This window comes from Anomaloglossus baeobatrachus, chromosome 2 (assembly GCF_048569485.1).
Source record: "Anomaloglossus baeobatrachus isolate aAnoBae1 chromosome 2, aAnoBae1.hap1, whole genome shotgun sequence".
Lineage (NCBI taxonomy): Eukaryota > Metazoa > Chordata > Amphibia > Anura > Aromobatidae > Anomaloglossus > Anomaloglossus baeobatrachus.
Window position 1 is genome coordinate 607,633,850 of NC_134354.1, and position 16,852 is coordinate 607,650,701.

General features: G+C 43.1%; 1 protein-coding gene across 1 annotated transcript in view; it reads right to left on the reverse strand.

Moving 5' to 3' along the window:
* The window catches only part of TDRD3 (tudor domain containing 3), a 419,212-nt gene that overhangs the window by 130,126 nt on the left and 272,234 nt on the right, over positions 1-16,852 (reverse strand). Inside the window, exons 6-7 of the mRNA XM_075334376.1 lie at positions 4,097-4,168; positions 2,381-2,530 (exon numbers count right to left, since the gene is read on the reverse strand). Coding sequence (XP_075190491.1) covers positions 2,381-2,530; positions 4,097-4,168 — 222 coding nt within the window. The remainder of the gene's footprint in view (positions 1-2,380; positions 2,531-4,096; positions 4,169-16,852) is intronic.

The window sequence follows — 16,852 nt, forward strand, 5'->3', positions numbered from 1 at the left end:
ACTTTAATTACTGTGTAAAGTAAGGCATAGAGAATGTTCTATAGCTTCTTCTATATTTTTATATTAAAGAGAAAAAAGGAAAAACAACAATTATCTTGTCTATTTAATAGAATCTTTTTTATTGAAACCATCCATATAAAATATAATTGAAACAATTGAGCCATTGGAACAATCACGATAAGCGGACAGGTATTCTGCATTCACTTGTCATGTTTGCCGTGGAGCTAGCTATAGGCCAAGGAAATGCACAATGACATACACTGTATGCATCCCACTCTTCAGGTGTAGAGGCCATATCGTGTTTTTCCAAAAAATAAAAGACACTGTCATACTTTTTTCGACCCCCTCCCCCCAAAAAAACAAAAAAGCGCTAAGGCTTATTTTTGGAGAAATATAGTCAGGGGTAAGTTTACATCAGATCACACACTCACACACACACACACACACACACACACACTGCATGCATGTATACACACACACACACAATCACACACACACACACATATATATATATCAGATCACACACACACATCAGATCACACACACACATCAGATCGATCACACACACACACACACACACACACACATCAGAACACACACACGCATGCATGCATACATACATATATCAATATCAGATCACACACACACACACACACACACACACACCAGATCTCACACACACACACACACACACACACACACACACCAGATCTCACACACACACACACACACACACACATCAGATCTCACACACACACACACACACACACATATCAGATCACACACACACTTCAGATCTAACACACACACAAACACACACATCAGATCACACACTCACTCTTTACATCTAGCGGTAGTGAATCTATCTGGCTGCAGGGAATGATGGGAGGATGTCACATGCTGCAGGTCCTGAAAAAAAAGCATTGCACTTGCAGATCCTTGTGCTGCACCGCACTGCCCCTCAGGATTCTGCCGGCGAGAAGAAATCGGTGTCACTGGATGTGTGTGCGAACTGATGTGTGTGTAATCTGATGTGTGTGGGTGCATGCAATCACTGCAGGTCCTCTGCTTGGGGTCTGGCGAGTGTGATTGTGGGTTGCACGCTTTCTATAATTAAGTCCAGCAGTATTCTTTAACTTTTTTAGCTGCATGGACACTTTATTATTGAACCGCGACTGAGGCTTATTTTCGGGGGAGGGCTTATATTTAAGCCTTGCTCTGAAAATGCTGAAAATCCTTGCTAGAGCTTATTTTTGGGGGAGGTATTATTTTTGGAAAAACATGGTACTTCATCACTTCTAAAAGATAATGTCAATACAGAGTGCCCGATACAGCAAAAATCATGGCAGCCAGCGGACATCAATGTTTTTAAAATGATTGGTAAATGACTACATGATTTTTCAGAACAGCTGTTTTATCCACAATATCAGGCAGTTAACTGCAATAGCTGCAGCATGTGAGTGAAAAAGCTTTTCTGCTGAACATTTTTGGGGCTCCTTAAAGGGAACATGTCACCAGGTTTTTACCTTATGAGCTGCAGCCCCCACTAGTGAGCCCTTATATACAGTATTTCAAAGTACTGTATATAGGGGCCCAAGCTGCTCTGTAGAATGTAAAAAACACCTTTATAATACTCATCTATGGGGCAGTCCGGTCCGATGGGTGTTACTGCTCTTGGTCTGGCGCCTCCTGCATCATGCACACAGGAGTGGGCAAGAGGATGGCGATCCCACAAGATCGAGCAGGAGCCAGATGAAGAGCAGCAACACCCATCGGACAGGACTGCCCCCTAGGTGAGTATTATAAAGGTGTTTTTTACATTCTACAGATCGGCCTGGGCCCTTATATACAGTATTCTGGAATGGTGGTGGCCGCAGCTCATAAGGGAAAATCCTGGTGACAGGTTCACTTTAATAATCAATTAATAAGACCCTCACTGTGACCACAAAGTGTCGGCACCATCCAGATCCACTCTTACTAGACATTCATGCTCCTGCCATATTGCTGTAATGTCTACAAAAGGTTTGTAAAACCCTCAGCACAATCAGGACTTTTTTTTAAGGTTTTCCAATTCAGTGCTACTGCAGGTTAATGGCTATTAGCCTCTCATTATGGAAATATAAGAAAATCATACAGCAACTAGCTGATCACACTAGATATTAGCCATATACCACTGATCAGCTTATGCAAAGTTTTGTAAACAAGTTTATTATCCATTTTCAGTCATAAAGCGAAGTCCTGGAAGGCAAATATTCCTGCTGATTTGTGAAAACAGAAGAGAAAGTGAATAAACAGATGAAGAATGACAATACTTCTGTGGAAAACACTGGTTCAGTCCATTAGCTAAGGTTAACTACTCAAGTAAACAAGGATCTCAAACCTCTTTGCTTTTCGCCACTTCAGCAATGGCAGCCGTCCTTTGTTTTTCGAATTCATCATTCTCCCCAACAGATTTGGTGGCACTCGGAGCCTGCAGCGTTTTCCGGCTATCAAGTTCTCTGCTGTCGACCGAAGTAACAGATGCACAACGCTGAAGGGAGGAATTAAAGGCGATTAGCACTTGTCAGGATTTATTAAACTACTGAACTAGGTACAATATATAAATACATATACACATACACTGTACATTTAGACATTCCTTATTTCTATTAAAGGAATAGTCTGGTTTATAAACAAACATTCTCAATCTATTAGTCCATTCTGTGTCTTAAGGAAGAATGGTCCCTTACATGGGGATTTCCTTCAATTACAAAATTTGGGCCTGCTTATAAAGGCGATCTCCCTCTCTGAAAAATGGCCTCCTACATGTGGCTCTCCAGCTATTGTGACACTGCGACTCTTTGGGGCTGTCAGGGGCATTCAATGGACAACATACAATGTCAAGTGCTGGCAAGTTGAACAATTACAGCCAGGTTTTCTAGACGCTTATGGCTCAGCTGTGGGCATCCATATGATCAGCATTATTTGAGGGGAAAATAAAGAATCATGCAATGCTAACAGTGAATGGGCCCCCCTGTTTGTCCAGGGCCCAGCACATACAGGGCACAGATAGCTGCGCATTGGGGCGCGGAGGAAAGTACGGAATTTGGGGAGAGAGCGGGGGAGGATAATGGGGGCGGGGGCTGAATTGCACTGTACTTGGTAAGCAGCAGGGCGGCAACATGAAGCCCGTCAACAAGGCCCTGCTCCTGTTGTTGTGACGTCACAGGAAGCCGCGAAATCCCGGCAGGAGCGGTCACATGACCACTGTGAGCCGGGGAGAGGGGCTGACAGCAGGTGAGGTAGGTAATTGCTATCTACCTACCTGCCCCTATGTAGCCAATAGTGAAACAACAAAAAAAAAAAAAAAAGCAAACTAAGCCGGAAAACCCCTTTAAGAACTACATGATGTGGAGGATGCCTTCTTTATCTAAAAAAGAAGTGGCCAGTCACAGACTGACATTTTTTACTAAATATAATGAATTATAAAAAAAAAAAAATACAAAAACTATCTGGCAAGTGTTAGACTTGAACTTCTGGGCTGTGGGATCCTGGAATTAGGGACAAGATCCCACAACACTCCTCATCCTCGCTCACATTGAAAGTGTGTGAGCTTAACCGAATTTGAGAGATCTCATGATTTGATCTAACCAGCTCTAACATGCTTTTAATAAGCAGTTATAGACTGGTAACATCATTAGAGCGGTTACCAATCGTTACCTGCTTAGTAAATTATGATGAGGTAGACCAAATTTAAATCAATGCATGAGATCGCGCACTTTCGCTACGAGAGGTGATGTGCTGCCAGGATTCCACAACCAAAGTTTGGCTCTGACCTTCACTAGAAATGTGGGTCTTTTAGCCTGGCAACGGGGACACTTTTGAACATTTTTGCTAAAAAGTTAACTTTAGTAAAATGGTTAGTCTGTGGCTGCCCATTGTTCTCTTAGATTATAAAAAAAAAAAAAAAAAAAAAAAAAAAAAAGAAGAAGAGTAGCCACAGACTGAGGTACTCTCTGAATGAAATTGAAAGCTCTTTTATTATTTCATAGATTCCATATCAAACCAGAAGCAGAACAGCACTAGTATTTCATTACACAGAAGAGAACAATCATACCTGACCAAAAGGCACAAATGGTGGAGGACCTCCTTCAGTTCCAATATTGCTTCGACTGTGCTTTGATAAACTCTGTCAAAAAAAATAAATTATAAAAAAAAAATTTAAAAAGGTATCACAGGTAAAATGACCTAAAGGATCAAGTAAAGCAAAGCAAAAATCTATATTATTTTATAGACTTTCAGGACTCCTGTGAGAGTAATAGTGCGGTTAGCAGTAGTGACACCTAAATTGGGTATTCAAGTGTGTAGGGACTGATTGAGAAAATTATGGCCACCTAGTGTCATTAGTTATTATTATTAGTCTCTGGAACTACCTAGAGATTGGCATGGTATGAATAGTGAAATCATGACTGCGGAGTCTGCTAAACTACTAATTCAGGATCAGGAGAAATGCTTTCAATAACAAAACTTTAAAAGGAAATCTGTCAGCAGGATGTCACATCTTTAACTATTTATATACATATAGAGCTTTTTCAAAGAACATTCAAGCAAAAACTTTACATGTCCAGTCTCTACTGCCATTACTGAGAAATCAGCAATTAAACTGAAATGCAAATGAGGATGAAGAACTATTTGTGAAAGTGAAGGCTCTGTTGCTTCAGCTCTATTCCACGCCCAGCGCCACCTCCTTTTTTCCTGAAGTCACACAGCCTAGAGGTTATTCATCAAGCAGGAGGTCGCAGCACAGAGAGGAATAGAGACAGTAATAAACCGTGCTATAGAACTAGTATCCATGATACATATTGCATAGCATTCTAAGTGCTGCTGCGACAGTCTGTCTCCCCAGCCACCTGCTCGCCCCTGCTACATTACTGTAAGATCTGACAGGAAGTAACCTATCACAATCAGAAGGCAGTGAAAATTGGCTGAAGCGGCAAAACACAGAATACGGCTATGTGCGCACGTGTGGGTAATTCATGCAGTTACGCTGCGCTTTGTAGCGCAGCGTAACTGCATGCGTCCTGCGTCCCCTGCACAGTCTATGGAGATTGTGCAGGGGCCGTGCGCACGTGGCATATTAGAACGCAGCGCTTTGGCTGCTGCCCGAATCGCTGCGTTCTAAGAAGTGACATGTCACTTCTTCCCTGCGCTTTGCCGGCAGCGCCTGCTCTGTCTATGGCAGAAGCTGCAGGCAGAGCGCACGTTCTCGCCGGCACCATGCGCTTCAGAACGCAGCTTTTCAGCTGCGCTCTGAAGCGCACCTTTTAGGTGCGGTGCAGAGCGCACACAGCCTAACAGGGGAGAGCAGTTCTGTATGAATAATGTATTATTGATAGCATTCAGATAGGACACAGCTGAGCAACAATAAGCGATGAGACGCCCTCTCTATTGCAATACTGTAAATGTTCTATACATTCAAGGATTACACCCACCATCACATTTCAAGAGTGTCCCACTCCCCAGCCAGCTTGACTTGACAACTGTTGGTGGTTGCGTGATGGCTCAGATAACCATCTGTAAGCTGGAGGGGAGCAACATATTACAACTGCACCTACCCTACTGCTCATGTAGAGGAGCTATTCTATGCAAATCAATGAACATAGAGAGATGGCCGTGCTAATGCATGGCATCAGATCCTGGCCAGCCCGTGTGTGTGTGTGTATATATATATATATATATATATATATATATATATATATATATATATATATATATATATATATATATATATATATATATATATATATATATATATATATGTGTATGTGTGTATGTGTGTGTGTGTGTGTGTGTGTGTGTGTGTGTATTATATAAAATCTATCATTGCCTAGATAACTGGCTGCCGCTGTGGTCTTGGGGGTGGTGACTATTACCCAAGGCAATGAGGTGTAGGCATAGAGTAAAAAAAAAAAAAGGTCCTTTCATTGGGGCTGAATTTAGAGTCCAATGCATCATATAAAAGGAGTAAGAACACAAAATCCAGCTAAACACAAAAAGCAGGTACTATTTCAGTCCTTCTTAATAACCTATTATGATGGCCAGTTTCAAGCCCTCTTTGAAAATGATTAAAATAATTGGTAATTTTCCCTTCCTGTTGTGAGGGGCTGTGAAGGCGTAGAATATTAACTTTGGTGCTATCATGCCTAGTCTTCGATTGCTCTGTAGACATTTATGATGAAGGCCACTGTTGTGTGTTACCATTTTCCATACAGGTCTTTGGATGGTTTCTATAGCATTGTGTGCAATAGAGTAAAACATAGGGTTACTATGCACAGCTGCAAATACTGTACAAGCTATTACAGAACACACTCCGCAGATTATTGGAGTATCCAACCGAAGTGACAAACCTATTTAAAAGAAACGAAGGAGGCAGCAAAATAAATTGCAGCTAGCAACAGGCATATATTAAACTCTGGTGAAGTATTCCTAGTAATTTAGATGCAATATAGGAAGATCATATTGAAAATGTATTAGACAATATAAAATGTATTTCCAGATTTTGAGCGATTTCAGGTTTTGGATGGCTTTTCCTGCCTTGCTATATTAGTAACCTTCTCTTCTTGTTAGATATGTGACATGCATGCAAAACCCTGATTGAATAGAGCCATAAACTGGGGGAAATGGAGGCAGTGGCTGTAGCGGGAGGCTTACATGTTCGTTCTTTCAACTGTATTAAATGTATATTTATCTGTCCCCATTCGGATGACACAAATTTAACATATGCACATACACAGGCGATAAACTGCATGCCATAGTCCTCTTTTTTACTGAAAGCATCTATTTACATGATATTTTCAAATCATCTGAAATATGAGTTTTTAGATTACATTTCTGCACCATCTAAAGAAAAAATAAATTTAAGCGGAAAACAGCATGTAGGGTATGGACAAAGTAATGATTTATTTATACTTTTACACTGCCCCTAAGTAAATTGTGCCTCGTTATTTAATATTTCTTTGCTTGCTTTGCAGCGGCAGATTTCCAGTTTCCTTGACTTTGACCTCCTGTTTAACTTAAAATAAACTTACAATTACAGAAAAAAACATTAAAATACAAGAGAGAGCACAATCATTTTTCTAAATCATTGCATTGCCAATTCTGGCCATGACTGCGCCCATGTGGAGACGTAGAGCTTTCAAATATCTTCCTAATTTGCTGCCTGAAGGGTCCGAGGGTCCCAAAATCATTATTTTCATTAATCATGTACTAACTAGAGTGGGTTTATCACATTACGTTGGGCTTTAATGAGAAACTGTCAGCAGATTTGGGGCCTATAAGCTGCGGCCACCACCAGTAGGCACTTGTATACAACATTCTAACATGCTGTATATAAGAGCCCAGGCAGCCGTGTAGAACGCAAAAATCACTTTATAATACTCGCCTAAAACGGTCGCTGCAGTGGAGTTGGGCCATATGGGTGTCTCCGTTCTCCAGTGCCAGCACCTCCTCTTTCGGCCATCTTCGTCCTCCTTCTGAAGCCGGGTTGGATGACGCGTCCTATGTCATACACACTTGCCTGTCCCACACAGGCGCACTACGATACTTTGATCAGCCCTGCTCAGGGCAGATCAAAGTGCGCCTGCGCAGGACCTCAATGCCGGCGAGTGTGGATAACGTAGGATGCGACATGCACTGTGACTTCAGAAGAAGGATGACAAAGATAGCCGAAAGAGGAGGCGCCGGCACCAGAGAACAAAGACACCCATCTGACCCAACTCCACGACAGCGACTGTTTAGGTGAGTATTATAAAGTGATTTTTACATTCTACACAGCGGCCTGGGCGCTTATATACAGCATGTTAAAATGCTGTATATAGGAGCCCACTGGTGGTGGCCGCAGCGTATGGGCCCCAAAACTGGTGACAGGTTCCCTTTAATCATTATCTGTCAAAAAGCTTGTTCTTCTTATTCATTCTAACATTATTGTGTGCACTATGCCATCACTTATTGCTATAACCCTTTCCTACAACTTCACAGTTATAAGTGTTTTTGATGGAAAGTGCTGATGTATTATTCCAGACAACTAGGTGACTATTATAAAGGTGCATTTACACTGCACGATTATCATGAATAAGTGTTCCTAGAAGGTGCGTTTCACGATAATAAAGCAGTCTAAACACTTGATTGCCTGGTGAAATGATCTTTTGGTTTACGGCAGCAAAGTATCCAGTGTAAACAGGTTGTGTGCTGCCGAAAAGAATGGCAAACTATACACAGTGACCAATCTATTACGGATTGTTCTGTGGGATTCTGCAGTGGGGTCAGCCAGTGTGAACAGGCCATGTTTAACACTACGCGAGTAGTGTGAAAGAACCGTAACTTCATTTTGGCCATTACAGTAACATGGTGCTGTGACATCGCGGTTTATTACCTCGGAATTGTGACATCACGGTTTATATTACATGTACTTTGACTTCACTGTTTTTTATATCATTTGAGGAACCTAGGAACTTGTTTCAAATCTCATAGGGAAACAAAGAAAGGCTATGGACCAGTTTGGCGACACTAAGCAAATGCTGAAATGTGCTATTTAAAAGGGAGATTTTCAGCAGCTTTGACCAGGGAGCTGTGGATAGGAGGCCTGTAAAGGTATTGTAACATACCTTTTGGTAGATTTTCAGCATTAGCATTCATAAGAAAATAAAGTGTTAGGCTAAGGACACATAGCATTAAGCATCCGATTCATCGGCTGCATTATGCTAATGACCTCCCCTACTCCAACTCTGCTGCGTGTGTAAGCCGAGTGTCATCATACTTTAAGGCTAAGTTCACACAGGGCATCTTTTGCTGCGTTTTTGAGGTCACAAAGATGCTCCTAAATACATGCATTTCCTTCTCCCAGCGAAGTCTGTGAGATTTTGATTTTGCTGTCCACACTGGGCATCTTTTTTTGGCTGCATCTTGACTGCATTTTTGAAGATGCAGCATGTCAATTCTTTTTGCATTTTATCAGTGTTTTGAGCCCTCCGGTCAATACATTTGACTTAAAAAACGCATTAGGCAAAATGCGGTAATAACGTGTAAAAAACGCATTGATTTTTTATGCGTTTTTGCCGCAGTGTGTTTTTGGTGCATTTTTTGTGACAAAAACACTGCATCTTTGTGGTAAAGCAAAAGATGCCGCTTGTGAACATACCCTAATGCGATCCTGTGATCGGAGCGCAGCTGCAGAGGGAAAGGGAGGGACTACTCTTCCTATCTCTTCAACTATCAGCTGATGCGATTATTGAACTGTACTCTGCTGTAATGCGAGTGCAATGTGATGTTTCACTCGTACCCAGAGACTTCTATGGATGCAAGTGAAAGTGGATCGTATTCCACCCACAGCATGCTGCGATTGTTTTCTTGGTCCAATTAAAGCTGAGAAAAAAAAAATCGCTGATGGGAGCAATCCCATAGAGTAACATTGGTCCGAGTGGAATGCGATTTTTTTTTTTATCGCATTCCACTCGCTCCGTTTTACTTGCAGTGTCTCCTTAACCTTTGTCAGGCTGCATAATTTTGTCAAAATTTCTCGACCCCTTATCTCGGAAGGGGGTGGAGATATTTTATTGAAATTTGGCCAATATATTCTGGACCAAAACTGCTGAGATGTCACGAAATGTCAGCCCTCTACGGCTTTTCGAAAAAAAAAAATTATTTCAATTAAAAAAAGGGAATAGTTACAATTGTACCTATTCAGCCGGACGAAGGTTAAACAAAAGGGTACTTTACATGCTGCGATATGATATCGGTACCGATATCGCTAGCGAGCGTACCCGCCCCCGTCGGTTGTGCATCACGGGCAAATCGCTGCCCGTGGCGCACAACACCGCAACGCCCGTCACACGGACTTACCTTCCCTGCGACGTCGCTCTGGCCGGCGAACCGCCTCCTTTCTAAAGGGGCGGTTCGTGCGGCGTCACAGCGACGTCACACGGCAGACGTCCAATAGCAGAGGAGGGGTGGAGATGAGCGGCCGGAACATGCCGCCCACCTCCTTCCTTCCTTATTGCCGGTGGACGCAGGTAAGGAAATGTTCGTCGTTCCTGTGGTGTCTCACATAGCGATGTGTGCTGCCGCAGGAACGACGAACAACATCGTACCTGCAGGAGCAACGATATTAAGGAAATGAATGACGTGTCAACGAGCAACGATTTTTCACGTTTTTGCGCTCGTTGATCATCGCTCATTGGTGTCACACGCTGCGATGACGCCAACGGCGCCGGATGTGCATCACTAATGACGTGACCCCGACGATATATCGTTAGCGATGTAAAGCACCCTTTAATCTGGCATGTGCCATTCCTGCAAATTTGAGTGTTTAATGGTGAAGCATTCTTAGCTTTCTGCAGGAAGTGGTCCACAATCTCTCCCCTCTATTGAAGGCTGTGCCATGGAAACAGGAGCCCACTGCAGCCTTCACTCAAGAGCAAATGGGAGATTTTGTGAATCACATACAGTACAGAGCTAGAAACCTGCAACTGATTAAAACCTTCTCTTTTGTATTATTGTTAAAACCCTTATACCTATCTGGAGCTGTCAGCAGTTCTTTCTCCTCAAAACTATTGATAGAGCTATATAGTAAATGGGAAAAGGAATGCAACATACTTTCGGTCATGGCTATGTACGCTGCAGAACCAAGAAATGTACTTCATATTGCACCTGGAGCAACAAATGTAACGCCTGAGGAAGCATAACCGTCATGGAAACTACTCAAGAATTGCTACATTAAATAATTCCCAGTTTTTTTTCTGTACTCTGTGCAACAGTTCTAGTTGCCCCATTATTCAACACTAGGGCAAATAAAAGCTGGGGAAAGGCACCATCACTCAATGGAGGGGAGAAGATCTGGAAAGAGGCCTCATCACTCACAGGAGAGGAGCTAGGGAAAAGCCACAATTACTCAGAGGAGAAGAGCTGGGGAAAAGCCACATCATAGCAGTGGAGAGAAGCCAGGGAGAGGCCTCATCACTCCCTGTAGCAGATGGGGCCTTTCCCCAGCACCTATCGCTCAGAAAATAGCAGAGGAGAGGTATGGAGAAATGAGGGTCATGGATGCACTTGTCCATTGACCTGGCTGTCTTTAGAAAGATGGCACAAATTGTGGCTTATCTCACTGAATACCCATACTCTTTCCTTATGGGCAGAACACTACTCAGACAACAGAAGATGAGGTTACCACATTCCGGTAAGACTTGATTGGGTTCCTAACAGACAACACTATATAGTACATTCGCAGCAAGGACACAAGATGGTGCAATTGACAGTTTCACTCTTCCACTGGCTCGGCAGGTATTCGAACCTCTGCAACTCTGGGACATTTATGGCCACTACCCCATCCACCAGCACCCAGCTTTTGGCGGGCAGCCACTGAGAGGAGATAGGAGCAAGCTTAGGAAGCCAAACAAGCACAGCGAGGTATATGGTTGGGTGACCGTATAGTCCCAACCTGAGTTCACCAAATGAATTTATGGACTTCGTGTTGGGTAGTGGAGCAGTTCTGTAAACCACCAGCTGGAACCATGGCCTTAGGCTGAAGTCCTTTATAATCACCGGTTATAGGAGCAGGCCCCTTTTTATATCCCTCAGCTCCAATTTCAGGACATTGTGTCCCACAGGACTAGGGAAAGATAACCACTGCTGTTCCCTCATTGTTCGCTAGTTCAGTTGTCCTCCTGATGACATAGACTAGTAAACTGCAGGGGGCTGATGCACTCCACATTCAGCAGGCATTCCACAATGCAGCATACAAAAAGGGCACCAGAGAGTCCTACATGAAGAAATGTCCCATGTCCCTTGATTAACTTAAAGGAACAATATGTCTGGCATAATTAAGTAGTTCACCACCACACAAGTGGCCAGATATTCCTTATTGACACCGAGTTGTCACAAGAGGCCACATTACTCACAGTAGGAGAGAAGCTAGGGAGAGGCCTCATCAATCAGAGCAGAGAAGAGTAGCTGGAGAAAGGCCCTATCACTCCTAGTAGACGATTGCAGCTAGGGAGAGGCCTCCTCACTCACAATGAGGAGAGGTGCTGGAGAAAGGCCCCATCACAAAGACAAGAGTAAAGTAGCTGTGGAAAGGCCCCATCGCTCACAGTATAGGAGAAGAGCTAGGGAGAGGCCTAATCACTCAGAGGAGAGGAGATTTGCTGGGAACAGACCTCATCATGCAGAGGAGAGGAGCTGTGGAAAGGCCTTACTTGAATTGGCCAACTCCACGGTACTTGCAACTCTGGTGCTAGAGAATGGAAATCTGTAATTTTTAAGCATGCAACTTACATAACCATCACCCCAGTTATTTTTTACACTGGTCTCCTTCTCCTCTATAATGCAGTGTCAGTAGTTCTGATTCAGCATTGTTACACTTCTGGAATCTGTACCTTTAGGGCCCCAGCCACATATGAATGTCAGGGTATGAGGAGTAACACAAATACACCCATACAGCCATGGGCGGTGAGATCTTAGCACAAGTAATAAGTTATCCAAACAAAATTATTTTCATACTCCATATTAGGCTGCTTTCACACATCCGGTTTGAGCCGTGCGGCTCAATCCGGCTGTGAAACCTATGCAACGGATGCGGTGAAAACACCGCATCCTTTGCATAAGTTTTTTACATGCGGCCTGTCCGGTTTTTGCCGCTTGCAGCATGCTACTGAGCATGCGCAGTGTCAAAAACCGCATGCGGCGGCCGGATGCGGTTTTAGCCGCATCGCGCCGCATCCGGCATCTATAGGGATGCATTGGGAATCAGCAGGATGCGGCGCAATCCGGTTTTCTTTGCCGCACAAAAAAACGTGCCAGGCAACGTTCCATCCGGCCGCCGAATTGGCTAAATCTGCCGAATGCGGCAAAAACCGGACGGAACGCAAGGCCATGCGGCACGATGCGGCACTAATTAAAGTCTATGCAGGAAAAACGCAACCGGCAGCAAAAAAAAAAAAAAAACGGTTGCATTTTTCCTGCAAAGTGTCGGATTGTGCCGCATAGCAAAAACCGGAGGTGTGAAAGCAGCCTTACAATACTGGTTTCTATAGGAAAACAGTTCCAGTAACTCTGGCAAACAGTGTTTGTTTCTGCCATTAAATGTAGCATTTTATAAGGTGCAGGCAGGGTCTGAACAGTCACTTTACCATCTGTCTATTAAAAGATACTGCTGCTTCTTTTAGATCTACACTTATACCCATGAGTTTAAGGTTATAGGCACAAGTAACACTTTACACCATTAGCTGGCTTTGTCATCAGTAAGCCCATTAGTGCCAGTCATCCAGAAAAGCCATGTCACATAATGAAAATGAACAATAATAAAGTATATGGATGCCTAGAAGACAGGAGACTTCAGGGCTTTACCAATATGGTTAATGGGGTCATCTGACAAGCTAAGCAGTTACAAACATTTTCATGAAGCAGCATTTTTGTGTCTTTTATATTACAGCAATGCCTGTGAAGATAACAAGGGTTTTCTGTGACAATAGTGAACATGTTGTTCATTCTAAAATGTGAAGTGTGCGCTTATTGCACACAGATTTTTTTTTGTACAATGTAAAATGCTATATTCACATACAATACCAACAGAAAGGTAATGGACTCCATTAGATATGTTGTAAGCTATGCTGAGGAATGTGAGACCAAATCTGACAAATCCATCAATGTGTCATTGTTGCTTGTTTGAATAATGAAAGCGAGTGAATAAAGATGAACAAATCGATTTGCAGGACTTTGGTCCAGAGGCCAAGTCACTAGCCTGTGGTTGTCAGATGGGAGTCCTGTGAAGTGCCTTCTACCTACTGATGGAAACACCTGCAAAACACCTCCTACGTCTGATCCCCACTGCCTCTTCTGATTATCAGCCCAGGCACAATGTCATGAATGCATCATGCTTCACACTGGGACTACAAATCGAAGGTGGCACAGGTAGCATCAGTTTGCAGGGCTACCAAACAGCGGCCATGGACTACTAGTGTGACTGCTGGACCAGGGTCCTGCACATCTAGTCGCTTATCTATACAAGTGATGGATTGAACAGTTGGGTTAGGGCATGGATCATTTCTATTTTAAGATTGGGGTTAAGGTGGAACGGGAGTGGGTTGGTAAAGGTGATAATGTGGGATTCGGAGGCAAGGTGGAGCAACTTTTATTCTTTTAAGTTGTTGTCCAATACTTTGATTGACTCACAGCTGAAACCAGGAGATACATAGGCATGTTTACCTCACTATAGGACATGAAATCAGAATACACCTTTCCCATTTTAGGTCAAGTAGGAATCAAAATTATTTATATTTGCCAAATGCCAGAATAATGAGAGAGAATATTTCAAGGCATATTTATTCCTTTCTGCAAAGTCAAACGTTTACATACATTAAAGGGTGCTTTACACGCTGCAACATCGCTAACGATATATTGTCGGGGTCACACTGTTAGTGACGCACATCTGGCGCCGGTAGCGACATCGCAGCGTGTGACACCAGGGAGCGACGATCAACGAGCGCAAAAACGTGAAAAATCGTTGCTCGTTGACATGTCGCTCCTTTTCCAATTATCGTTGCTGCTGCAGGTACGATGTTGTTCGTCGTTCCTGCAGCAGCACACATCGCTATGTGTGACACCGCAGGAACGATGAACATCTCCTTAACTGCGTCCACCGGCAATGAGGAAGGAAGGAGGTGGGCGGCATGTTCCGGCCGCTCATCTGCGCCCCTCCTCTGCTATTGGACGGCTGCCGTGTGACGCCGCACGAACCGCCCCCTTAGAAAGGATGCGGATCGCCGGTCAGAGCGATGTTGAAGGGAAGGTAAGTCCGTGTGATGGGTGTTAGCAATGTTGTGCGCCACGGGCAGCGTTTGCCCGTGATGCACAACCGACGGGGGAGAGTATGCTCGCTAACGATATCGGTACCAATATCACAGGGTGTAAAGTACCCTTAAGAGTACTATGCTTTTATACAATATGGGACAGCCCATATGATGATGCTATGTCATTGGAAGCTTCTGGTAGGTTTATTGGCAATATCTGAGTTAATTAGAGACACAAATGTAAATGTTTTTTAATGCACACCTGAAACACACTGCCTCTTTTTGTAGCATCATGGAAAAGTCAAAAGAAATCAGTCAAGATCCCAAGAAGAGAATTGTGGACTTGCACAAGTCTGGTTCATCTTTGGGTGCAATTTCCAGATACCTGAAGGTGCCTCGTTCATCTGTACAAACAATTATATGCAAGTACAAACGATGGGAATGTGCAGCAGTCATACCGCTCAGGAAGTAGATAGGTTCTGTGTACCAGAAACAGATGTGCTTTGGTCAGACATGTGCATATTAACCAAAGAAAAAAAGCAAAAGACCTTGTGAAGATATTGGTGGAAGCTGGTAAGATTGTGTCATTATCCACAGAGAAACAAGTATTGTATCACCATGGGCTGAAATGCCACTCTGTCTCAGGAAGAAGCCATTACTCCAAAAGAAACAAAGCCAGATGAATGTTTGCAAATGCACACAGGAACAAAGACCTTAACCTTTGAAGACATGTCCTGTGGTGTCCCAAAAATAAAATTAAACTGTTTGGCCATAGCGACCATCGTTACGTTTGGAGGAAAAAGGGAGAAGCTTTAAAGCCAAAGAACACCATCCCATCTGTGAAACACGGGGGTGGCAACATCATGTTGTGGGGTTGGTTTGCTGCCGGTGCTGGTGCACTTCATGGGGCAATACTGAAAAAACAACTCAAGAGATCAGCCAGGAATTTAAAGCTTGGGCGGAAATATGTCTTCCAAACGGACAATGACCCGAAGCATACTGCTAAACTGGTTACAAGATTACAAAGCCAATGTTTTGGAGTGGCCATCACAAAGCGCTGCTCTTAATCCTATTGAAAATTTATGCGCAAAGCTGAAAAGGCTGGTGCAAGCTACAAACATGTCTCAGTTACACCAGTTCTGTCAGGAGGAATGGGCTTAAATTCCTACCAACTATTGTGAGAAGCTTGTGGAAGGACCCAAGGCATACAGTTTAAGAGCAATGGTACCAAATACTAATGAAGTGTATGTAAACTTTTGACTTTGCAGAAAGTAATAAAAATGCCTTAAAAATTTTTCTCTCATTATTCTGGCATTTGGCAGATATAGAGAAGACATGGTGGCTGTCGCTGTCTTCACCAGTGAGACTTGAGCGCAGAGCACATGGATTCTACCCACAAAGTACATCCTGATAGCACTGGCCAGCATCAGGACAATCCTTTAATGCATGTGTATCAGCTTTCAGTAATAAATGCTATGTGCAATTAATTTATGATATCCTGACAGATACTTCGATCTAAAAGGAACTCTCACAAGCACATCTTCAGGACTGGCAGAGAAACATTTTGCAAATGTACTAGGACAAAATTTTTTTTCACAGTAATTAAATGGGTTACTGCTGAAGTTAACATGTATACAGTTACTTTTCAGAATAAAAGCAAGTTTTACTAATTTACAAAATATGCTTCTATGAGGTCTCCCATTCACCAAGCACACAGACTAGAGAGATTGCGGTTATCCTGTCTCGGTGTAATGCACATTTTGAAGCAGCAGTATCAAGGACAATATAGAGCAGTAATGAACTTCCTCCTTCTATTACCCACTCCATAGACTTAAGGGGAATTTGTCAGAAGGATTTTAACACCTAATCTGAGAGCAGCATAACATAGGGTGTAGTTGTGATAAAAATGACTGTTTAATCAACAGTAAATTATTATTAGAGGACTACTTGGCGTGCTGCCACGTAGTCCAGCATATTCCTGAGCTCTGTATAACTGCTAGATCTGCAGCAGAAAAAACATTGATTTTATCAAA